Source organism: Wolffia australiana, chromosome 3, assembly GCF_029677425.1.
Source record: "Wolffia australiana isolate 7733 chromosome 3, ASM2967742v1".
NCBI lineage: Eukaryota > Viridiplantae > Streptophyta > Magnoliopsida > Alismatales > Araceae > Wolffia > Wolffia australiana.
In genome coordinates this window covers 584,332-610,329 of record NC_135837.1, presented here as the reverse complement: position 1 = coordinate 610,329, position 25,998 = coordinate 584,332, and the positions used below count along the sequence as shown (strand labels likewise).

The 25,998-nt window shown below is 40.5% G+C and overlaps 2 protein-coding genes, 1 non-coding gene and 1 pseudogene across 3 annotated transcripts; 1 reads left to right on the top strand and 3 right to left on the bottom strand.

Annotated features, from left to right (window-relative positions):
- Window positions 1–1,250: 1,250 nt before the first annotated feature.
- LOC144700515 (DNAse I-like superfamily protein) lies at window positions 1,251–6,894 on the bottom strand. The gene is made up of 15 exons (XM_078571919.1): window positions 6,759–6,894; window positions 6,238–6,646; window positions 5,905–6,071; window positions 5,720–5,785; window positions 4,859–4,911; window positions 4,123–4,204; window positions 3,954–4,000; window positions 3,732–3,819; window positions 3,534–3,626; window positions 3,400–3,432; window positions 3,173–3,311; window positions 2,555–3,093; window positions 2,266–2,351; window positions 1,555–1,639; window positions 1,251–1,450 (listed from the first exon to the last, which is right to left on the bottom strand). Exons 1-15 carry the CDS (start codon window positions 6,852–6,854, stop codon window positions 1,394–1,396), a joined length of 2,040 nt encoding a protein of 679 aa, XP_078428045.1. The 5' UTR covers window positions 6,855–6,894; the 3' UTR covers window positions 1,251–1,393.
- LOC144701539 (U6 spliceosomal RNA) lies at window positions 1,906–2,016 on the top strand (annotated as a pseudogene).
- Window positions 6,895–7,035: 141 nt separating the features above from the next.
- LOC144700516 (Transducin/WD40 repeat-like superfamily protein) lies at window positions 7,036–13,579 on the bottom strand. The gene is made up of 7 exons (XM_078571920.1): window positions 13,052–13,579; window positions 12,419–12,554; window positions 12,012–12,093; window positions 11,762–11,937; window positions 7,899–8,036; window positions 7,440–7,579; window positions 7,036–7,355 (listed from the first exon to the last, which is right to left on the bottom strand). The coding sequence occupies exons 1-7, from the start codon at window positions 13,167–13,169 to the stop codon at window positions 7,120–7,122; spliced, it is 1,026 nt and encodes a 341-aa protein (XP_078428046.1). The 5' UTR covers window positions 13,170–13,579; the 3' UTR covers window positions 7,036–7,119.
- Window positions 13,580–13,767: 188 nt separating this feature from the next.
- LOC144701532 (U1 spliceosomal RNA) lies at window positions 13,768–13,927 on the bottom strand. Its single transcript, XR_013581031.1, has one exon. It is a non-coding gene; the product is annotated as a U1 spliceosomal RNA (small nuclear RNA).
- Between the last annotated feature and the right edge of the window lie 12,071 nt (window positions 13,928–25,998).

Genomic DNA, 25,998 nt, shown 5'->3' with positions numbered 1-25,998 from the left:
ATTATTTTTAAGTGCACCCTAACTCCAGTTATCATTTAATCAACTCAAAGGTTCAGAAGAAGAAAATTTGATCCCATTATGTCAAGTCTTGCCTCTAGTTCAGGATGTTGATAATCCCGTGTATCTAATACAATGGTAGAAGAATTGTCAGTAGAGACATGTTATGCATGATTAAGTTTGCTAAAATGTATATAGCAAATTTTAATTATAAAAACGAACATTTAGATCATACCTAGTTATAGGTTATTATCCACGTATGATACAAAGCGTTTGTAATAATGTGAAAAAACCATAAATAATGCTATGATGGGCGAATCTCATTATTTATTGACTTCTATCACTCACTTCTATATTTGAGCAACTTTAATTTCAAACATATGATTTAGTATTTAAATTTAAGTAATCCAGGGTGAAGTTCCGTTAAAGATTTTTCTCATAAAATATTTTGTTGTATCACATCAATAATTTAAGGTAACATTTTGAATTATTCTTAGGAAACTTTTGATGATTCATTTCAAAACTTTAGGTTCGAGCCGTCAATGGTTTAATAGTTTGAACTATGTCAATCAATGGATTATGACATGTATTCAAGGCAATAAAGTTCTTCCATTCCATACATGTATGACAAATTCTTCTGTGCAACACAGTGGAATTCCCACCTTATTCAAACTGATGATCACTTGAATTGTGGGGAAAGTGGGATCCCCCAATCATAAAAACATACCAACAGTATTCAATAACCCATTCCAAATGACTAGGAAAATTATGAACGTTAGCCCTGGAAACACACCTGATAATGTTCAACAGATGACTATACATATTTTTATCAGCACCAAATCCTACAAATTATACTATGGCTAACACAATGTATGAGTCCTGAAAGAAGAAGATAGAAATCCAACTTTTAATGAAAAAGTTTTTCCTTTCAGATGTTTTTGTCCAACATAGGCTTATCACTTGTCTTCTGTAAGACTAACAGAGTAAAGAATATAAAAATCTCAGAATCTCTAATTAACATGTTCCTTTGAATGTTTTATTCCAACATAGATTTCTCACTTCTGTTGAAAGGCAAAAAGGGTCAACAATCTAACATTTACAGGGTAACCAGTTGTTCAAAAGATTGAAATTCAATATAATCAGGAATTTAATATTTGATTACCGTGGCGAAATGTAACAACTGTTATTTCACTGTCTCTTGACTCAACATTTGCCAGGCTCGTCTGAGAGCAGCTGCCCGACTCACCTTGGTATGGACATAAATATATATTACGAAACACATATGTCAAGAATTATCTAACGTGTATGCTCTATAAAGAACTTTTACAAATTTCCATTACAATAATCAGATATTGACCTGGTCAACGTCCAAGAATCCAGTGATTTTCCCGTCTGCTCAAGACTTCTTGAAGGCAAATTCACACACCAGAGCAATATGATCACTGCCCCATTTCTGCAAGAAAATTTTAACAGTAACTCGTACAAGGATTTGGTGGAAAACTGGGAGGTGAGGGAGAGAGAGAAAAGAGAGGCCACATAGACAGGGATAAGAAATACCCTTGTGGGGAAACCGGCAGTTCGTCGCAGGACATTCGGTGGTATAGTATCTAGGACTCGAATCGTCTGCAAGCCTTCGGAGCGCCTGATCAACAGGAAGAGCCAAGAACTTCAGCTCAACAGGACTCGAAATAATTGAAGTATCTCTATGTAAAAGATTCTGATAAAAACCTTGAAGTAAGATGCAGCGGAACGAAAGGGATTTTCTAAGATGGAGAATCAGAGAGCCTAGTGTGGGCATCGACTGGAGATGGGAAGATACTGATCCCAAAGAAAGTTTGCTGAATGTTTGGTGATAGAGAAACTCAGAGAGCCAAAGGGGAGGACAAGGAATAGCTGAATGAAGCCACAGTCTTCAATTCATTCTGAGGGCACCCTATAAAACTGGATCAATACAGAGAATACAAACATGGACCCTACGCGAGGATGACATGAACAACTTGAGTAATGGTCCCGAGAAAGGCAAATTTAGAAGTAGACAACCTTAGAAGGAAAAAGAACCTAACCCAGGGGAACTGACAAAGATACTCTTGAGAGCGCATATGATCATATACATGACAGTTATAAAAGACTTGTTAAAGACTCTGTCTCACACCCGAACGATAGTCAGAACAGGTACTCTCGCCAATTAGATATCAAGGATAATAAGATTGAAAATGATTGAATGACTGGCAAGAAAAGGTGTAATTTCGCTAGCAACTGTCAACGTACCATATATAGTCAACCGTACCCATGAATTGCCTATGGTAGCTCGTCACCATGGGCTCTCTGTTAGTACCCTTCGTTCCTGCAAAATCCTACCAAAAATATGCATCATATTAGAGGATTAGAAGAGAGAAAAAACTCAACAGTTAAAAGTGAGAGAGAGAATGAGAGGAAGAGAGAGAGAGATGGAGAAGGAGAGGGAGGGAGTGAGAGTGGGAAGAGCAGGGGGGTGAGAGAGAGTGGGGGAGAGGAAGGGAGAGAGGGAAGGAGGGAAGGGGGAAAGAGAGAGAGAAACCTCCACTTCTGTGTAGGCACTCGTCAGCTTGAGACTATGCTCAATAATTGTTCTTTCAGCATCACCTGTCGGCGCAGCGATTTCCATGGGGGTCCACGCGTAAGGATCAGAATACGAAAACGACTTTAATTCTTCCACCGGCTCCCTTAAATCGGCTGGGCCATGAAGTTCTTCCAGAAATGAATGATTTGGTTCACCATCCTCAGCATCACTGTTATCACAGTTCTCCAATTCAAAGGACTGGCTGCTGGACAATGCTAGGTTCTCGTCCTCGCCAGAATTACATGGCTGAACTTCAAGATCCTTAATTTCTACATCCGAGATGAAGGTAACAGATTCTGAGATCCAACTGCTGGAAGAGGAATTGACAGTAACTGCCATATCTCCATCCTCAGAAACAATACAAAGGTGAGACATTGACCTCTCTTCACTTATTTGAATAACAGTTAACTCTTGGCTTGCAGCTTCTTCTCTTTCTTCGGTAGTTGTTATTTTACTTTGCTGAGGCATATCCACAACCGATGTGTTTATCTTAATTTCTGAAAACCATACGAAGAAATGATTATATCTTAGAGGGAGAGGAAGGGCAATAAGGCATGATAGAAAGAGATGCTTTACCAGAGAATGCATTCTCTTCGTTGTTGGAGTTGTTGGTATTGCTTTTCAGAACCGCTTCCTGAGTGAACGTCCGTGGTGGATAGAAGATGTGGGAATATTGTCCAGAGACCTGACTCCTTGCTAATCCAGACAAATTTAACTGCGCCAGAGAAAACAATGAAATTCATATCATTTTCAGCAGATAATTTCCAAGGAAAGGAACCCAATGCCGAAGAAATTAGGCACACCTTCTGCTCAGAAATGAAATTGTAAAGCGGACTCTGATACAAGAAAAAGAATGAAGCAGTTAGTGAGGCTCAACAAATAACCAAAGAGGGAACCGTGAAAGAAGAGTTTGAAATGCGGCAACAATAAAGCCTACCATCGGGATGCTGTTGAAATCCCCACAGATGATGACTGGGGCGTCATTCCAGGCTTTAGAAACAGTGTGCGCTTGATTTAAGAGTGTTCTGACCTGTGCCACAATTTTAAAAATGAAGTTTAGCCATATCGTTACAAAAGTCGTAAAAAATAAATTCTACTACAATCTCGAACGTTTTGAGTTTTACACTGTCTTTACCTGGCCAAGTTTAATATCTCCTCTCTTTGGATTGAACAGCACATGAATGTTGCACACTACGATTCGATCAATTCCCGGGGGATCCAATCTGTAATTTTCTTTTCTTTGTAAGCTATCATATTCCTAAGTTCTTCGATTTTAGTAATTTCTGATAAAAATCTAATTCTCCTAAGCAAGATGATCTGTAAATCTGGAAAGAAACAAGAAAAAGATCCGATCTACCCGTCTGTTGATGCCTCGGCGAATTTCGAGCGCTGACTCCTTGTTGACTGGCACAGAGAACAGTCACACATCATCATTAAGGGAGGACAGATTAAAGTAGAAAATGCGAAACACAAGTCGAAAATTAATTAACCATAAACTTTTTGATAAAAGTAGTCTTTTTTGATACCTCAAAGACACAAATCTGAGCAACATTGTCTCGAAGGCCAAGTTTGGCAAACTCGATATGCTCCACATGCCTCAGCACAAATCTAAAGGATTAATACGTCCCAGGGGATCAAGGTTTGATTCGGATGTCAAGAAAATGTCGATGGATCTGATAAGGAACTCATCGCAAAAATATTTATAGGAAAGCTGGCGTAGCAAAAAATGGAATAAGAAACTCGAGAATGCATATTTCTGTACATAGTTTATAATAGAAGCAACTAATATAAAACCGAAATAACAAGTTTTAGTAACCATTAAACACCAAAATAAAATATCTTCTTTGGCTACATATACTGACCAACGCTGGCCTAATCTTTCTTTTTGCAAGGTATAAAAAAAAATATATCAACATGATAGAATCGATTCAAACTAAAAATTCTAGGCTCAGCAGGCATTATAAAAAGTACCGACAAAGTAAGAGATGGAAAGTAGACAAAAAATTGAGTATTGGGAATTGAAGATAAATTTGATCTTATCCTTTTTTTTTGAAAGAAAAATTTGATCTTATCCTATAATTAAGAATCTATCCTTCACTGTGCAACTCTTAATTGAATACTTTTGACCAAATACACAAATAAACACACGAACCATGAAAAAGAGAGGCAGAAGGCCAACAAAATGGTCAAAATGAGAAATTTTGATTAATCTAGAAACCGGAACTTCATTCTAGAGATATGGAAATGAGAACAGTACAATACCTACTTTCCCGCCAAAAGATAGCACACCCATCTACTGCATCACCAGTGCGCATCTGTAGATAAGAGCTGTTGAAGTTAATGCCAGGCAAGAACAGAGATGATTATTCACACAAACAAATAGGATTAGTCCTAATTTATTTCGTATTCGTAAACACAAAACTAAAAACAAATTGAGTTCCCCCCTTATCATTTTAACATATTCCCATTACTGTGAATAGGGTTTTTGGAAAATGACTAATTCGTCATTGTTGTCGTTGTCGTCAACCACATGCTTAATCATTGTTATCCATGTTTTGCTTGAACGAATACAACAATGATGATGATAATGAAGACTTCAACAGATGAATGAATGACAATGATGATTATGAAGACTTCAACACATGGATGGATGACAAAGATGATGATGATGACGACTCCTGGAAACCAGATGATGACGACTAGTACGATTAATCATTGTCTTTTTCATCTTCTGCTGGCACTACTTTAAAAAACCTTCCTTCTGACGATGATGATTTGTCAACATCGTGGCCATCTAATTTCCACAAGTTGTCATCATCTTTGTCATCCATCCACCCGTTGAAGTCGTCATCATTATCATTTTTATCCATCCAAGAGTCGATGATGACAATTAACATTATGATTCATCATCAACAGATAGATAACGATCATGATGATGATAATGATGCAGATGACAACGCTTGGAAACCACTGTGAACCAATGCAGATGACAATGGCATGACGATTTGTCATCATCATCGTTTACTCCGCAGCGTGAAACATTAGCTACAAAAATTCGACGACATCAGACGGTGGGAGAACCAAAATCCGTTCCATTTTTTGAGATATACTTAGCTAACCGACCTTCCAAACACCACTGTATCCTCGGCGGTTCAACTCCTCCTCTAGGTCCGGGAACCTATCAACCTCCTGCATAAATATCCAAAGTCAGCAAGCAGTTAAAAAGAAACTTCAAGGGTCATGAAGATCAAATAAACATGAATCTACAAGAAATCTTCAAATCTGCAAGCAGATGTAAGATGAGCAACCTGAAGGCACATGATGTCGGGAGACCAGAGCCCGAACTCTATCAACAACCTATGTTTCCGCCACTCCCAATCCAAAATCTCAGGCGGTACGTGGAAGTAAAGCTTCGAGCGATGATCTCGAGCCAGATAATCAGCAAGGATGTTGTAGGAGAGCACAGAAAATCTCCCTAGAATCCAAAGAGAAACCAAAATTCCCCCATAAGATAACCAATTTTTAATCAAGAAGAAATAGAAAGGCTTCACAAGATTGCATTTGAACATATCTAGAAAATCCGTCATGAATTTGATTATGAATGACTAGAATGAAAATTCGTCACGGATTCGATTACGCACCAGTGTCGGGCGGCGACGGCGACGACGAAAGCAACCACTTTCGGAAATCCGCAGGCGGCGGCCTCTGCCATGATTGCCGAGGCAAAACGCCATTACAGTGAGAACGAATTCCTGAATCCGGACGCAAAGCGCGCCAAGGCGGCGCAGATCGGGGATTATACGGAGGCGCTTGGCGGCGAAATCCTGACGGTTGAGGCTGCGGCAGCGGAGCTTGAAATCGATGATTTGGCGTTCCCGCCGCCGCCGCTGCCGCACCAATTCCAGATCCCCTGTCGACGATTCTCCTTTCGAAGCGATGCGCGTAGTTCTCCTCGCTCGCCGTCCTCTGATGCTCATCTCGGCCGCCGATGGCAGCCGCGCTCTCTCGACCATCGCAGAAGCCCCTTCGCCATACCCCTCGTCCTCCGACCTAGGCCGAAAAGACACGATTCGACGAACAAACCGATCAATCCATCCATTGCAGATCCCGAAATCAGAGGAAGAACGAATCACCAAGGAAATAAGACGGTAGAGAAGCTCACGCGACCACGCGAAGAGGAGTACGCCGCCGCCGCGCGCAGTCGCTCTCGCATCGCCCTCTCCTGCATCGAAGAAACCGCCACTCGAAGAGATGACATTTTGAATCTGAGCTCTTATTATACCTCTTCCTCAACCGACATTTTTTCCCGCGCAAAATGAACTCCGAGCTCACATTTGAATGTCTCTCAACCAACGATATTTCCCGCGCAAACATGAACTCGTATTTAAGCCCCTCTCCATGAACGATCTTTCGGAGCTCGCTCGAGATGGGGGAGGATCGGCGGGAGAAGGTTCTTGCGGAAATCTGATTCGAAATTACATACAAACCGCGGAAGATTTATTTGATAGAGCGGCGAGACGGATTCAGCCGGTGCGATCTGCTTCCTCGTCCTTGCCGATCTGCAGGCCGCCGATCTTCCTCCCGAGATCGTTCGCTGCGGCTCTGTTCCTCGCTCCGTTCTGCGGGACCGCCTCCGGATCGTCGGCGAGGCTCGTCTGCCAGATCCTGATCGTCCCGTCCTCCGATCCCGACGCATAAGATTCTCCGCCCGGGGAGAATCTCACGCAGTGCACAGGTCCGTGGTGCCCCTTGTTGCAAGCTGCGGAACGAACAGCCACCTCAAAAATCTCAATCTCCACGCATCCTGATGATGACCATGACTGCAATCACTACGATGACTCACCGATCTCGTCGCCGGTGTGGAAATCGAAGACGCGGATCCACATGTCTTCTCCGCCGGCGATGAACTTGTTCCCTAGCGTCGGCTCCAATGAGGCAGACTCCACGGTGCAGGGCATGGTGTAACTCTTCACGAGGCCGAAGCTGCGAAGAAACAGATATCGAGTCAGGGAAGTTCAAGCGGAAAAGAAGGAACAAGGTTTGCCTTTCAATAACCGTTCTCTATACAGTTAACACAAGAGATTAACTTTAGTGGATGACGATATGTCAACTCAGTTATCGTCATCCTTACTGTTCTCATTGCCCTTGTCGTTTTGATATCTTACGGTAATGGTACACTACAGTAACATTACCCAGTATCTGATTGCACTACCAGATGACGGTGTCTGGTATCGTCATCCGAGCTGTTCATGTCTTCCATATATGTTTCTGTTGTGGAGAAGGAGAGGGAGGAGAATCTTACTGATTTGCATCCCAGAACTTGACAGTGGCGCCGTCAGCGGTGGTGATGTAGCGGCCGTCTTGGCTGACCTCGGCGCTGGTCACCGGGGATTTGGTCTCCAGAGTGTGGATGACGCTTCCGCTTCGCACGTCCCACAACCTGTACGAGAGAAATCTCTATCAAGAAGATTGAAAAGACTTGAATTTTCTGCAAGGAAACCGAGCAAAAACGTTGGGTACAGCCAGGTGAGATAAAAACTGACAGAAGATTCATTACTAATGGAATCACATGAGATCTTTTAGAATCAAGAATTAGTGCATTTTTTTATTGATGAATGGGCCGACTTTCAGAACATAGCTCGGACCCTGCACGAGCCTCAGACAGTGAAGAACCCACCCGAAAAGAAAACTCCTAAAGTCAGTACATTTAGGGAGCTCAGGAGAAAGCTAATTTGTGACGTGCCACAACTGCTTCTTTCCTCTTAAGAAATCTCTCTTCTTCATGCACATACATATACATAATAAACAGCCAAAAAAAGGAGCCGGGCACTTTGACTCTTGAAGTTCAACGGCTTGGGGAAGGGCTTGCAAAGGTTCTGATTCCTTAGAACAAGAAAAACACCGCAAAGGTTCTGACTTCAGGAGCAAAATGTTATGAATTTAACGAAGATTAAAAAGGTTCTGATTCATCAAAGTTCAAAGGTGCAACAGAGCAAGAAATGCAGATGAAGATGAAAGTTACAAATACAATGAAGATTCAGATAAAGTTCTGCAAGGCCGACTTTTGAGCAGAAGGTTACAAAGTCAATGAAGATTAATGTGAATGTCATAAAGTCAATCCAGTAGAAGAAAAAGGATACAAAGCCAACAAAGATTCATCTGAAGATTCACGCTGGGAATCAATGAGCAGATGGTTAGGAGAAAAGAATATTATGCAGTCAACGAAGATGAAGATTCAGGCGAAACTTCAGGAGCAGAGACTCGGATTTTCTTTTTTTGAACAAAGACTCAGATAAAGAAGATTCAGAAGAAGAAGCAAATTTTTATTATAATTTTAACAAAGAGTTTTTTTTTGAAAGAAAAGTAGGGCAGACCACCCGGAAACCAGTGGTCCACCTATTCCATTAAAAATGCGAAGAATATGTACACATCATATACAGATATGGCCACTTAAGGCCTTCACTCTATCCCCCAGCCCCCAAAAGATAATAAAGCCACAACGTCCGAGATGACGTTTTCAACCAATGCCCGTCCTTCCCTTGAACACCACATCATTTCGATGCATCCATGTCGCCCCCTATTCCGCTCTGCTCCGGTATCTACCAGTCGTGAGTGATGCCCAAAAATCCGAGTCTGAGGAAATATTCACCCCAGAGATATGTTGCGATGCCCATACTCCCCAGGCAATAGGACATGCGAAAATAAGGTGTGAGCAGTCTTCATTGCCCCTGCCACACAGAGGACACGAGACGGGCTGCGGTAGACCCATGTGACCTGTCTTCTCCTCCTCAGCAACCAACCGAAAAGTCTCACCTTTAGGGGGAGTTTTTGCTTCATTATGATATGGCATGTATTACCATTTGAGATGTCGTCCCTCGCTTCCCCTCGGATTTTCAAGTATGCATCCTTTACTGAGAAAGGCGGCCCCTGCCATACCCACCCGTCCCGGGAGACTCCCGAGGGGCTGAGAGGTAGGATGGTCTCATGCATCCCCAACAATTCCACGAAACGATCCACCAATAAAGTCCTAGGAAGGTTAGGGACCCAAGCCCCTTCCCAACATTCGCAGACGAGTCGATGGGAAAAGACACGCCACTGCTCAGCGCGGATGTGTTGAAATGGGACCCCAACGCGTTCATCTGGGAGGAAATCGATTGTGGGAAACATACCGTAAAGCTTTTTCTGGTGGGGTCCGTGGCCTCACATCCCGACGTGTTGGAGGGCATCGCGGCGAATTTCAGGCCTTCAACCAAGCAGGCGGGAGATCTCCTCTGGACCAGCAAAGAAGATCACCCCATGTCCTCAACAGGGCAAGATTCCGGCGGGATCGTCCAGGCGGCGATTTTTGGGGACCACTGCAACGAAGTTCTTGGAGTTATGACTACCGATCGTCACAGTTGCATCCAGACAGCAGGCTCCACCACATCCATGGGGGAGGGTCCCACCGTGCCCAAGGTGAAAGGGCCCCACACACCTCCACATGGAAGGAAAGGGTGGGGGGAGGACTTGGTTGGGGGCCAGGGGGGAGCCAGGAGGGGGTCGTCCCAAGTCTTAGCAGAGCCAGAACAGAACCTGATCCGCCGGAATGGGCAAGATTGCAGCATTCGGACGACGTGAATGGAGAAGGATAAGGGTAAGAGAACCATGTATGCACATCCTGGGCAAGGGCCAGAGCTCCGAGATAGGGGGAGCAGTGTCATCCAGAAGGGGCAAGCGGAAGGAGGGCCCACACCACACGAAATGGAGAAGAGGGGGCGCCGCCAAGAGAGCACCGTCCCCCCCCCCACACAAGCAAGGATGGGGAAGCTCAAGAGGACCATATTTTTGCTGCCGCGGATAGAGCCACGCCCGAAGCATGCCAGAATTGCAAGACGGGAAAGGAAGCCAGGGACGCGGAGGTACGTGACGATGACGGCTGGGTGGAGGTGAGATCCCGTCGAGCAAAGAGGGATCAGCATGTCCCTCAGAGGCCATTCGGGGAGAAGAACATATGGTTCAGATGTTTAACATAAGAATCATATTCACAATCTGCAAATGACAAGAAAAGTTGTTTTGACCGTAAAAAAGAAATGAACTGCACGCAAGGAAGCGAGAAAGTCAAAGAAATCTTCTTCTTCTTTGAAAGAGAGAAGTTGATGAGAGAATGTCAGGAATAGATCAGTTCTGAACAGACTCATGAAGCTGCTCCTTGGAGTATCGTAGAACAATAATCACTCCTTGCAACTCCCCCCATTCAAAGGCGGTGCCAGATTTGCAAAGGCTCTTCAATTTTGAGAAACAACCTAGGAAAAGAAGCTAAACTCGCTCGGAAGCAGCCTTTGCACCCCTTTTATGAAAGTGAGAAAGAATGCACACAAGCTTCCCTGACAAACTAATCATCATCTCATCTGGCACGAAACTAAAAAATTATCCAGCCCTGCCATCAAAGTAGCAGCCACCGACTTACTCATGCTGGGAGCTCTATCATAAGTCAATGATAAAAAATAAAACGGTAGGTTTTTTGCATTATTTCTTTGGGTAACCCTAACAGGACTGGTAGTTGGCAGTTGCAGGTGGAAGGGAAACAAATCAGGAAGTTAACAATCCAGTCCAAAAAAGAGTAAGTGAGGCAGCTGTGAAGGCGCTTGAGGAGATCTGGTATGAAATTTCAATGAGAAAACTTAACATTTTTACACTCCTAAACTTGTATCTCAGGTCTGACATAGTACTGGAGGGGAAATGAATTGATGGTGATTTTATATCATAACAGAGTAGAGAAATTTGAACGCTCCTGAACACGGTCATTTTCTAGCAACCCTCAACTTGTTCAACGTTCATTAAGACAAAGATGAAATAAACGTGAAGACAACGATCAATGAACAAGAGGAAGTTAGTTTGACCCACATCTTGTTCATCATTTCGACAGAATTGCTTAAGATCATTGAGCATCAAAAACAACTTGTTCGACGTTCATTGATCGTTGTCTTCAATGATGAACAAGATGTGAAGGACCAGTGATTCGACATTCATCAAAAACAAGATGAAGTAAAGTCGACCCACAACTTTTTCGACATTCAAAGGAATTGTCAGAGATCATTGAGCATCAAGAATAAATTTCAAGTACAAATAAGTCGGAACAAGAGAAGACTAGTAAAAATAAGATATCGATTGAGAAAATAACTATACCTTACGCCACCCATGTCAGTGCAAGAACTGAGAAGCGTCTGATCGCTATGGAGCCAGGCCGCTGTTCGAACGGACCCAGGCGATTTAGCAACTTCCCTTGGAGGAGCATCCAAACGATTCAGGTCAAAGATGCGCAGAACCTTCTCGATTCCTCCGGTCAGTAATAAATTCGTGTCCTGCAGCAAGTAGATTAAATTTAATTAAACCAATTATTATTTTATAAAACTGATTCTCAGAATTTCAAATTCACCTCTGAGAAAGAACATGCACGAACGATATGCTTGTGCTCGAAGGAATGCAACTCATCCCCGGTCAAAGCATCCCATATCTTACTGCATATCAATGAGCAACATTAATTCAAATAAAAACTTTTCAATTCAAGCGTGTACAAACTGCGCTAAAACCCATTGCTGATAGCGAGGCGCAACTTTTCATCTTTAAGCAGGATGTTGTATTTCGACATAAACACCAAAAATTAACAGATCATTATGACTGTATGTTATGATGTCCGCATGTTCTTCATTATAGAAACTTTGGATGGTGGAGCATTGACGCTTTTATTAAAATCAAGATTTCCGGAATTGCAGTGGGAAAAATTTTTAAAACTTAATTATTTTGAAGAAGGGGAAATAAAAAAAGGGGGGAAGAGAAGTATACGCTGAAAAGTCTGCTGAACCAGATGCAGCACGAAGAGCATTCCTATCAAGACAGCAACTCCATACCGCACCTTTGTGTCCTTCAAACGTTCCAATCCAGTCTCCTGTTTCTCCATTTCTCAACATCGGGCTTGAATCTGCCAAAATTATTAAAAAATTCGTCAACCAAAATGCCAAAAAAGAAAACACAATTGCTACTGTAGTTACCAAAATCTGTAGATCTGAAGAGCACGGGACTATAAGAGAAGCGTTTGATTAATTACTTAAGACGCAAGAAAAAATAACATAATGCCAGAAAAAGGAGAAACAAACGCGTTGACCGGAAGCATATTCAAATAAACTTCCTCGGATGTTAAATGTACCACTCCGTAGAAATTACTGCAATGCAATTCAATCTAAACACGTCGCACCAATCTAAATACCACCCATGACAAATTTCGCATGATTAAATAATCAAGGTTTGCTACAAAAAGCGAAAAAATTAGTACATTTGAAGGAAAAAGGATTGAACTAGAAGTCTTCCATCAATTTCTTGAGACGCAAGAAAAAACTACACAATGCCGGGAACGGAGAAACAATCGCTTTAATTCGTAAGCATATCCAAATTAAATTCCTCTGAGGATACAATTCGTACCTTTGCTGGCGCTGATCAAGAAGAACCCATCTGGGGTAACAGGACTGTAGAACAGGTCCACAACAGGGCGAGAATGTCCATGGCAAACGAGAGGCACGGCCACCTTCTTCTTATCCATTTTTCACTCGAGAAAAAGCCTTTTTAGCACCTGTTTCTCGCCCTAACAAATCTTTCTGTTCAGCGAGCGATGACAATAGAAAACAGACCAGCTGCGGCCCTCGCACAATCGAAATTGGAAAGAAGGAGAAGTAAAAAAACCCTAATACAAGCCGCAGCTAGAAAATTGCGTTCGGCGCCCGACGGAGAAGATAGAACAAGGGAGAAAAAAAAATAGAGAAATCGATTGCTCGCGAGCGGGATAACTCCCAAGGCAGGAGAATCACGAACCAGATTTATACCAACATCTAACCTGTTAGAAATCTACAAATTTCTGGGGAGGGGAAAAAAAACGAAAGAAAGAATCGGGAGGAACTGTTAGGGGCAAGCCGGCGCAGAACAGAAGCCGTTCTGCATCCTTTAAAGGGGCGACTCCGCGGCCGCCACCTAATAAAATCTCTCTAAATGAACTCCAGCCGTTGGATCTTACGCCATGGCAATCGCCCCAATTTTCATTCGATAATTAAAATTAGAAATTTAATCAATTAACAAATTCAATCTAATGATTAAATTTCTATTTCTTGACATTGGTTAAATGCGAGAAATTTAGAGTTTATTTGGAGGGGGCCGCGCGAACGCAGGCCCCCGCTGACACAAATTACGACGTACAGTCTCCTACTTGAGGAGATGTTAGGCTAGCGCCGCACAGAGTGCAATGTGAGCCGCTGCCTTAGGCCATGGGCCTTCTTGATCACCCCTTGACCACGCCCAGGTAAGTGAGGATTCCGAGTGTGACAGGTCTTTATTTATAGGCCCGTTCACAAGTTTGGTTAAATTTTTCGATATGGGATATTTCTGCGCACAGCGCGATGAGTAACCATTGGACGTGCCGCGTGCGCGCGAATTTTTGCTTTTGGGACGGAGTAAATAAATCAAATTAATTCAAGATAATACTGTTGTTACGAGTACATATTGGGCATACTAAATAAGACACCTACTAACAGAGATGTCAACCGATGGAGATGCAAGAGAAGCTTGCAAGTGGAGTTGATGTGTTCATCTGGGTGTTAGAAAATCTGGTGTGATTCATGTTGACGGAAGATAAGGTCAGAGGTTAGAAGTTGAATATGAGGTTCTTACAAAACTAAGCATTTTTTGTTTTGTTTTTTTTTGTTTTTTGGGGGGTTTATGGTTTTTTTTGGGTTCTTTGGATTCTTTGGGTTTTTTGGGTTTTTGGTTTTTTGGGTTTTTTGGCTTTGAGGGTTTTTTTGAGGTTTTGGCTTTTTGGGGTTTTTTCAGGTTTTTGGATTTTTTTGGGGGGGGGGTTTAGGTTTTTGGGTTTTCTGGTTTTTTGGGTTTTTGGTTTTCTGGGTTTTTTGGCTTTGTGGGTTTTTTTTGAGGTTTTAAGTTTTTGGGGGTTTTTTTAGGTTTTTGGAGTTTTTGAGATTTTTTTGTTTTTTGGTTCTTTTGGTTTTTTTGGCTTTTTTTGGCTTTTTTGGTTCTTTTGGTTTTTTTGGTTTTTTTGGTTTTTTATTTTTTGGATTTTTTTGGTTTTTTGGATTTTTTGGTTTTTTGAGGGTTTTGTGTTTTTTGGATTTTTTGTTTTTTTATTTTTTATTTTGTTTTTTTTCATAAAGCATAGTATTCAATGTATATTGGGGTAGTGTTTTTGCTGCTGGAGCAAACTATTTTAAGGCACATCAGTGGTCGAGAGTTATTTCCAAAATTGATGAGATTGGCTTAAACCATTTGACCCACCCAATGGAGCCATCCTAATCATTTAGTTGTGTGCTTTTACTGTTTGTTAATGGACTGCATAGCACATTGAACTATTAAGCTGTTTGCATAAATGTGGGGTCATGATCAAATGGTGCGTATTTCCCTGTAGACTTCCCAGATCTGAAGTATCAGGAACCTAACTAGCAATGTTGATGATGATATCAGCATGACTGGATCAAGAGATGACATATGAGGTGATCAGAACAACTATACTTAAAAGTCATTAGAGAAACAAATTCTCTAGATGTATCCACAAGTATATGCAAATCATGTTAGAACTATATTTTTATTGAATGATGCGAATCTTAAGCACTGATGACAAAGCTTTCAACTCCAAAACTTGCCATAAACATTGCTATGGATTTAAAGATATGAAATTAGAGAAAGTTTGCAACAGCTGTCACTCGATAATACAGAATAGGACCATATCATATGCTTCGTTACATTCCAAGAATGACAGCTTTTAAATTATGCATCTACGTGGAATAAAATGCCCCACTACCATATTGTACTTGAACCATTGTTGGATCATAATCCTACTTATGATGTTGGTGTAGGAGGGCAAGGGTCAAGAATACGGCATTGTATGGAACCCTCTCAACTCCAAGCTCAACTCAACCTTAACCAATGATCCATGGCTAGTTGATATTAAGAGGAATATCTTTGCTTGTTACACTAAAATATTTATTTATTGAAAAAAACTAAATTTGTGTGGAAACTCAAATCATGCAAAACATTAACAAATAGAATATTATGGTTTTGTAAAAATCATGAAAATTTGAAAAAATCATATTTTAAATACAACATAAAGTTATCATAAATTCAAAGGGACTGTATTAAAAATAATTGAATGTCATGTATCTGTGCGAGTTAAATTCCTGAGTCGATGATATGTTCATGCATAGATTATGTATTATAATTTTATTTAATTGATAATCATGCTAAGAAAATTATATTTTGTGTGATTTAATTTATGATATGAATAATTGGTGTGTAATCAAAAGTTTATCACATATCATATCTCATATTTTTCCCAAGAATTTTCGTGAACCTAGGAGTTTATCTTTGTTCGATACCACAACTATGTATACATTAGTATGGCGGAAAGTGAGATCAGAAGGCAGGTAACTTTGATGATATCCTTCCCCCAAGTTTAAATTAATTTTTCCATTATATAAGATTCTTTCTTGGGTAAAAAATATATTTCAACTCTTAAACGATGTTGATGGTTTTTACTCACATTTTTTTTTTGTTATTTAAATTAAGATAATAAGGCGTGTTTGGGACGACATGCTTTTATATTTCTATTAATATGATATAATGATCTTAATAACACTTATATATCTCTGTTAAATTTTTATTTATTTATTTTAAAACAATTAAATAATGGAACGTTAATGTTATTAAATATACACAAACTTAATTTTATGTAATGGTCATATGAGTGTCATCTTCAATGTTTTTAGAAACAATTCTTCATTTCAAAGTTGTAATGACTCAAACAAACTGAGAAAGAAGGGCCATAAGAGATCAGGATGATAACACCCATTATTAAAACATGAAACATAAAATATAAAAATATCCCACTTCCAAAATATATGAAAATTTATGAACTGAAACAACTAATCTACATCCAGACATGCATAATGATGAATTTGGAGAATATCGATCACCATCCATTCAAAAATTGTCCCAATCTTCTTCCGCTCTTTGGACTTGATCCCAATCAGTTCATAATTCTACAACGAAATTATAGATTACTCTGATTTTTTTTCTTCACAAAATAGGATCTAACAATCCGCTTACAAGTTTCACAACCCTCCAAATAATCAAAGATAGTAGTGTTGGGTTCTAAGGCCCCAATCTGGATGAAACAAATGGGATTTATGTAGTGGAAGACTAAAAAAAATTGAAAATGGCGTCAAATCATTGGGGCACATATCGTATGCGTGATTTCTTGGATCCTTAAGAAAGACGTGAAGCCGCTAGACATATATGCATGATCCATGGCACGTCTAATCTCCTCTTTGCCTTAGCGAGCCCTTTTTTATGATCCACAAGTTGGGTTATAAAGGCCTAGATATGGATGAAGAAATCATAACGATACACAGTGGAAGACTTTTGCAAAATCGTCCTACATCGATAAAACCATTGAAACGAAGTACCTTTGCACAGACCGCATCCATGATTTCTTATATCCCAGAGCACGACTAGTCAAGCTTCTAAAGTGTGCATCCTCTATAAGTATCCATGTGGTCCTCGGCACGTCGGATCTTTTCCTTCTTGTTGACAAGCTCTGTTCAACCTTCATCGCCGTCGTTATGTAGTCTCGATCGCATCAAGAGTGCAGAGAGGTCATGGGGAGAGGGGAGAAGAAGGGAAAGGCCCCTGAAAATTTATGGCCTGGGTGAATCTCACTTACGGTCTTCCCCTATTTATACTAAGTGGGTAGTTTTCATAAAAAAACCCCAAACTTAAGTATATCTTTCGACGTCCAAAAGACCATGTGCGTGTGACCCTCTAGGCCAATGTATCAATATAATTAATAACTCGAGCGGCCTAATAACCTTTATTGGCCTTCCAAATTATTAACTATATCATCATATAGATTAATTAGCGCCATATCGATTTAACCTAATCAATAGGTCGAGTCTCTAACACGTGGGGTGCAAAGCTACACCTCCTGCTTTAGAAGAAGTAAAGTAGTGTGTACCGACTCATTCATGTTCATCATCTGTTACCATCCACTTTATGCTCCTTGGAAGACTTAGGGTATGGTCAACTATCAAACCCTAATCGGTCATCCGAGTTAGTACTGATGCATTCGGAAATCATCAGAGAACTCTTCTCCGATATTTCACTGCCTTGGCCAAGGACTTCATCGCATCATCTTCCTTGAGCTGTCGCCTCTTATATCGAGGGTGGACTATCCCATCTTGACCACTCAATCATCTTTTGGAACTTCTTGATGCACCCGAACTAAGACCATATAGAATCCCATGATTAGAGACTCGTTGGCAATACCCAAAGTACAACCGTCTGTCCACAAGACATCTTTGGTGTCTCAGGTCTAAGGACCACTTACACAACCGTGACGTGAATAAACCTGATTGACAGTTTAGTATAATACCATTCAAGTATTCGTACGGATCAATTCAGTAAACTCTTTCCACTAAAGAGCACCCCCTATCTATCCTTAGTGTCGCCACACTAATGGCTATGGGACCGACCATACTCATCATATAAGTGAGGCTAGATAGTGTTATTCTATCTGGATACTTCAATGTCCTTCTCGCGTATCCTTCGAATAGGAATGTCTAGAACACATGCTTAAAGACTAGTGATCTCGGTATTACAATCTCATCATAATTCACTAAGTCCGATCATGTATTCATGGACTTCATTATGAACATCACACGTGCACTATAATGAATATGTTCTATTAATGAACATGGAATGAGATGTGGAATATGTGATTGGCTTGCTGGCCACATATATTTCCATCACTATAGTCAATATTTTATATTAATTAACATTGAATGATATATGAAATGTGCGATTGTCTTACATGCCACATATATTTCCAGCTAGTAGGCTTATAATGTCAAGAACTTTGTGGTCCAATGGAATCACCTTACCACTTCATATACCATGATGGAATTTTGGTAAGAGGTGACTTAGTAAATCATAATGAGATCGTAATACGGAGATCACTAGTATTTAAGCATGTGTTCTAAATATTCCTATTTGAGGGATACTTGAAAGGATATCGGAGTATCTTGCCTCACTGATATGATGAGTATGGTCGTTCTCATAGCTATTAGAGTGAAGACACTAAGGATAGATAGTGGGTGCTCTTTAGTGGAAAGAGTTCACTTAATTGATTGGTAAGAATCCCTCGATGGTATTATACCATCAGGTTGATTCACGCCACAGTTGTGTAATTAGTCCTTATACCTGAGACACCAAAAATGTCTTGTGGACGGATTGTACTTTGACAATGACACATGAGTTTCTAATCATGGGATTCTAAAGAGACTTAGTTCGAATCCATCAAGAAGTTCACGAAGATGATTGAGTAGTCAAGATGGGATCTTTCACCCTTGGTATAATAGGTGATAGCTCAAGGAAGATGATGCGATGAAGTCCTTAGACAAGGCAACAAAATGTCAGAGAAGAGTTCTCTGATGATTTTCCTATGCATTAGTACTAACTCAGATGACTGACTAGGGTTTGACTGTTGTCCATATAAATCATCCAAGTAGAATAAAGTGGATTAGGGGCTGTACATACACAGTAATTGATGATGAACAAATTCAATGAGTGAGCCAATCACATATTTGTATTTTCTAGAGCACGAGGTGTAGCTATCGATTGAGTTAAATCGATCTGACATTAACTAATCTATATGATGATGTAGTTGATTAATTTGAATGTTCGATAAAGGTTATTGGGCTAATGGAGTTATTAACTAGACTGATACATGAGCCTAAAGGGTCACACAAAAATAACCTTTGGAACTCAAAAGATATACTAAAGCTTGGAGGGTTTTATAAAAAATACCCACTTAGTATAGAAAGAGAAGGCCTTGAACATAATTGATGCCGCACATGGTCGGAAAGGTTGTCCGATAGGTAATAACCTAAGGAGATGTAACTAGGTGGTGCGATGCCCAAGGTGGGAGTACGTGCAGGCATGACTATTGGGGGTTTCATCGAGCTCCAAGCCTCGAGGTGAGAGACTGTGATGATGCAGATGAACTCCTGACCCTCATCGGAGTGACGATGGCGACTACGACACCGAGCGGACTATGTCCATTCGCGCTCATGCGTAAGGGACGGGCTTGGCCGGTACCTATGAAATCATTTGAGTAAAATCTCTCGTTGTAGTTTATCCTCTCAACTATTCTAACCCGAGCGCGATGTAGTGCAGCCGAAAAGTATACGACATAAGATAAATTAAATTGGCAAGCTAGGGGAGAGAGGTACCTCTTTGGTGGCATCATCCAAAGTCGAAGATACTCATCGGCGTAGGGAGTCGCACAACCAGATTTGGTGGAATTGGGCCAGAGATGGGCACTGCGTCACTCAATTGGTGACAGGGTCGTGTCTCAAGAGAAGTGACGCTGGGAGGAGGAGATGGGGAGCGAGTGAAGGCTCGAGGACGGCATGGTAGCAGTTGACGGTGCGGCATGGTGCAGAGCAGCATGGCATGTGGGCGGATGTTCAGTACGGGTGCACAGGCAAAGGAGTGCGGCGGCGTACGGGGGCGAGCGGGTGTTGGCAATGGGCGCTGATTATGGGCACGCAGCGAGCGCACGCGTCAGGATCAGAAAATTAACAAGGGTGTGTAGTGAGCAGCACTGGTGGCGCGGTGGCACCGATAGCGAGGCATGGGTGGCATGGGCGTCAACGGCGGCCAGGCGGCAACCGAGTGACGAGCGTCATCGGCAAGGGCATGAGCACTAACAGCAGCACAGCGTGCATCGACGGCGGCAGCATGAGTGCTAGCGGCGGCACGGTGAGCGTTGATGGTGGCAGTGCGAGCATTCGCAGCGGCATCACAAGCGTTGGTGGTGGCGCAGCATGCATTGGCGAAGGCGATCCAAGCGTGAGCAGCGACGCGATGAACATTGGCGGCGGCAGTCCGGTAGGCGATGGCAGCACCGTGGCAGTCCAGGGGGTGATGGCGGTGGCGTGGCGAGCGTCGACGGCGGCGGTGGCACAACAAGCATCAACTGTGACGGCGGCGGCATGAGCGTTGGTAGCGGCGCATCGAGCGGCAGTGGCGGCGCGAGTGTTGACAACGGCGCAGCGAGCGTCAATGGTGGCAATTCGAACGTCGGCGGCAGCGTGGCGAGAGCCGACACCGGCAGTCCAACGGGCGATGACGGCAGCATGGTGAGTGTTGGTGGCAGGGGCTTGACAGCGACGCGCAAATGCAGCGCGATGGCGGTTGGGCGGCTCGACGCGAACGGTGATGGGCCATGGGCCGGACGAGGTGGCTTGATGACTCGCTGGACACTGCGTCTCGACGGGTCACGGTGGCTCCATGGCGAAGCTGTGTGAGTGCACGGGAGGCGTGGCCAGCGGCGAACAGTGGCAGACCAGCGGCAAAAAGCAAATTCCTCTTCCCCTCCTTTTTTCCTTATTCTCCTCTTTCTTCTTCTTCTCTCTCTCACACAATCATGAGTGGGTCCCTTCCAAAAAACTTAACTTGACTTTGACAAGGTCGCTAGGGCGCCCACTCCATCCCTTATGTAGGGATGGTAATGGGCCTCTTTAAAGAGGTCCACAAGAGGGGGATCATTAGACATAGTGGCCCCCTTAAAAACCAAAACAAACGAACAGAAATAAAACATAGATTTGGAAAAAAAGAAGGGTCATGCAAGTGGATATGTCCCAAAACCTATGAGCATGGGCGTATTTTTGCCTTTGCCTTGGCGTGTCGATCAGGCTGGGCTCAGACTGGCGGATGTCGATGACGATGTTGTGGGCTTTGACGACGTCCTTGATGGAGTGGGATTCCTCAATCCATCAATAATTCACCCAAGCCAGAATTGTTCAAGGGAGGTCCCCTTCTTCTCTGTTCTCCTCATACCTCCTCTCCACTCCCGATTTGATCGGGATGGCGTAACGTGATGATGGAGGGTGAACATAGTTTTCAAGGGTTAAGGAGGAGATTCAACACGCCGAGGATAGAGTGGATACATCTAGAGGCCACATACTTGAGCATCTTGACACATCTTGCTTCCCGATCCAAGAAATCATGGATGAAATCCGTGCACAGGCGCTTCGCTTCATGTTTTATTGATTGCGTTATGATTATGTTATGTATCTTCCACTGTGTGGAATCCTCATGCTCATCTTGATTGTCTGTAGAATCCAACATGAATTTTGTTCACATCCTTCCCCTATTTATACTAAGTGGGTATTTTTCATGAAAACCCCTCCCAAACTTAAGTATATCTTTCAACTTCCAAAGATAATTTGTGTGTGACTCTCTAGGCCCATGTATCAGTATAGTTAACAAATCTAGTGGCACAATAACATATATTCTCTCTACTCGTTAATGTCACTGTTGATTCATACTTCCCATTTATGGATGAAATTTCCCAAAATATTCATTGTTTAATGATTGGTGCACCTTTTCAATTATCATCTCTGATTTCCAGGTCCAATTGGAACACATGTTGTGCATAAAAATGATGAATATATATGAGGATTAATATCTGACATGGTGACAAAAGAGACAAAATATTTCAATCAATGCATGATGTGGTGAAACATATTTCTGGCCACATCAATGATAAACTAAAAAAATAGGGTTTTAATTCATTGTTGGTATTTTTAATTTAATTAAAAACCATATAAACTTTCAATCAATTAAAAAAAAAAGCTAGTGATGAGTATGGATTGTCTCCAAAGGAAACACTAATTAAGGATTTAATATTCTTTAAATAATGATTTATTTGGTAAGATGAGATATGTATAAAATATGGAATTAAGATAAGAGAAACTTTAAGACAATCGGGTGATAAAATTAAGATGATCTTAATAAATAGCAGATAGTGATAATTAGAAGAAAGATAGAGATCAAAGTGGAGTGATGATAATGATATAATAAAGTTAATACATAGAAGCTATGAGATAAGAAGAATGAGTTGTGCAAGGAGGATGATGAGTGAGATAACGATGAGACGGTGACATAAGAGATGTGACCATATATGCAAAGATGTAATGTAATGGTAGAATAGAATGGTAAAACGATTGTAACTTAATGATGATGCAAAGAAGAACCAATGTAAGGCAATGATACTTACGATAGATCTTTACATTCCTCTAGGATCATAACAATTTACAAGCGCATGTAAGCTCCCCCTTTTCTCTGTTGTCTCTCCTCGCACACCCAATACAACACAAACAAGCTTGACGGATCTCTAAAACTCAATAGCTTTCAACAAGAACAGAAGTGCAGGAAGTAAGTTTACCATTTTATTATATGCTTATTTCTCAACTCTTGAAGCTCTTGAGGCTGCAACATATGATATTTTTCTAAATTTTCCAAGGTAAGATTCAACTTCTTAATTACCCAATAGGCTCAGTGTTCAATCTCAACAGGAAGTTGGCATGATTTTCCGACGCTCATCTTAAAAGTGGATATCTCAATAAGTCAATTATAGAATGTTTTATATGCCCACAAAGTAACCATTGATAATCATAAATATCTTGTTATTTGTGTTAATAATTTCATGTATTTACGGGCTTATTTCCATTGAAATGATCATAAGTCCATGTTCTTAATGGTTTAAATCATTTGTTTCACTTTTAGAATGAATTTCCCATTTTTCTTGATTTTATGGTGTTATAATGTAATTTTATGTCATTAATTTCATTAACAAAATAATTTTACTAGCCATAAAATATTTATTTAGATTTATTTAAATATGATATCCTGATTTTTCTGGATTTTATAGTTGCTTTATCGAATTTTTTGAAGTAAAATTCATTAGTAAAGTAATTTTATAAGTTAGAAGATATAGTTTTGAATTTATTTAAAGAATTTTAATGAATTAATAGACTTTTTCTGCTCCTACAGGTGTGTTCTGCATTGGCAGTCTGTCATACAATTCAGAGGAGAGAGAAAATTGGATGGCTCATATTGATCCAAATTGAAACAATGATATTTAATGATCCATAATAAGTTTTGGGCTGAAATCTTGAGGGTAGTTCCACCTTTCCCTCTTTCTATCAATATTGGATCTAATTAAAGTTAATAACCCCCCATTTTTGTAAAAAAAGCACCCTTGGATTCTGTTCCTAATTAATTTAAACAAACTAATTTTCTCATTTAAAATATCATTTGGGTTCGTTCTTGTAATCCTAGAATGAAGGATTGAAGGAGTGATGTTCAGATCAAGACATGTGAAGAAAAGGCAACACTCGGCTCGTGGGCCACATATCAATGATTCTTAGTGTGATCTTTTATTTTTCTATCTCACATCACCATCCTTTTCCTAGGTTATCATTGCTGATAACCTAGGTTTTCACTATCATGCATTCCATCTCCAACACCAATTTTTGGTGCATATCCCTCTCCACTCGAGCGATGGTAAAATCACCATCACTCGCCTCATTCTACCGCTTGTCAACACATATCAGCCATTATCTTCATCGCAACCAGCGCAGTATCTTTTTCATCCATTCCACTCCACTCACATCCATTGCCATCAACCATCATCGGGCACTCTCGAAGAGTCGGCTAAGGTACTTAATTTAGTAGTAGTTATTATTTTTACTATAAATAAGATTGAAATTCTCAAAATTATTATATAAAAATTGAATAAATTATGTTGATTAAGATAATTATTTTCTATTATTAGAATTAATTTGATTTTAATTTCACTTCTTTGCTTTTGTTAATTTAGGTTTATTATTGTAATAAACTCTAGAAAACCAAAAAATAGAAATTAAAGCTAAATTTAACCCTTGGTCTTTGTGGATTCAACCCTTACTCGCCCTATGCTCGTAAGGAAAATTATAAATAATGTTGTATAAACGAGAAGACTTAAATGACATATTTTACTCTAATTTATGGTTCATCAACCATCCAGGCGTATCATCTTTTTTAGCATCTTCTTGACCTCTAGATTACTTTAATTTGGTGATTAGCTTGAGGATGTTGAGTAGTCATCTAATGATACAGCCATTCATTTTTAGTGAAGACTTGAGCATCTCCTTAGGTCTTGTTTGCATACTGGATTCTTTCAATATGTGGACCAAGCAATGCTCCTACTATAAACTTGAAAGCATCCCACATGAGTTGAAATGGGTTATTCCAATTGGGAGTTTCTTCAATTTGTGTTTTCTTTTGAGCCTACTTTATCTTCACTAAAGCGTGTGTTCCTGCATCATGAATTGAAAATTTCACATCTTTGGCCAGTAGTTAAGTTAATGGTTTATATAATTAAGCAAAATATTTGATAAAACATCTGTAGATTTATGTGTGGTTGAGGAACCCTCTAATCTCCTTGATGTCGGTGGAAATTAGAAGATTTGTTATCACATCCATTTTGGCCTTGTCCCAATTCTATTCCCTCTTGGACTATAAAAAGTGAATTTTCCCATCTAAGCACTCATAGTTTCTCCAATAATTTTGACCTAAAATAGAGAAGTCATCCATAAAAGATTCTAAACAATCTCCATTTTGTTTTGAAAATAGGGCAGTTGTTCATCTTTGAAAGGTAGCAGGAGCATTGCATAATCTAAGAAGCACTCCTAAACTCAAAATTTCTGAATGGACAAAAAAGTATTCTTTTCTTGATCTTTAGGTTAAATATCTATTTGATTATATCCTCGGTATCCATTTAGAAAGCATATATAATTTTGACCTGCAAATTTATCCCAAATCTGATTTACGAAGGGTAATTGATAGTCATCCTTTTTGGTGACTGCTTTGAGTTTTCTACAATCTATGCAGGTTCTCCTACTAGCCAGGAATTTATTTTGAATTTCTTCCACTTGATAATTTATGGTCACAGTGATTCTCTAGCAGGTTTAGCATTTTCCTTAGTAAAGATTCTACAAACTCATGTGGATGCCCTAAATCCCTTGACATCATAAATAGACCAAGCAATGTAAGATTTATAGTTTCTAAGCATATAGAGTAATTTATTCTCCCAATGCAAAGACAAAGATGAAGGAATGATAACCGTGAGGTCATTTTTTAATCCTAAAAATCCATATTTTTTAAAGTCGATGGTGACGGTTTCAAATAAATATTTTCTTCAAGGGAGTACACATAATTCTCAATAAATTTCAAGGTATTAGAAAATTTTAAGATGATGCACATAAATAGCTGTAATCATCATGCTAAAAAAACATCAAGAAAGCATATATATTTAGATGATATAAGTCTATATGCATAGGAAAAAGACAAAAGGCACTTTTATTACTCAAAGAATCAATGTGATGTGGCAAAGCGTCATCACACCATGTCACCACTTTTTTATTTTTCAATTAAACGGCACGCGTCAGCATGTCAGTCTCACCAGAAAAGGCTAAAATATTCCC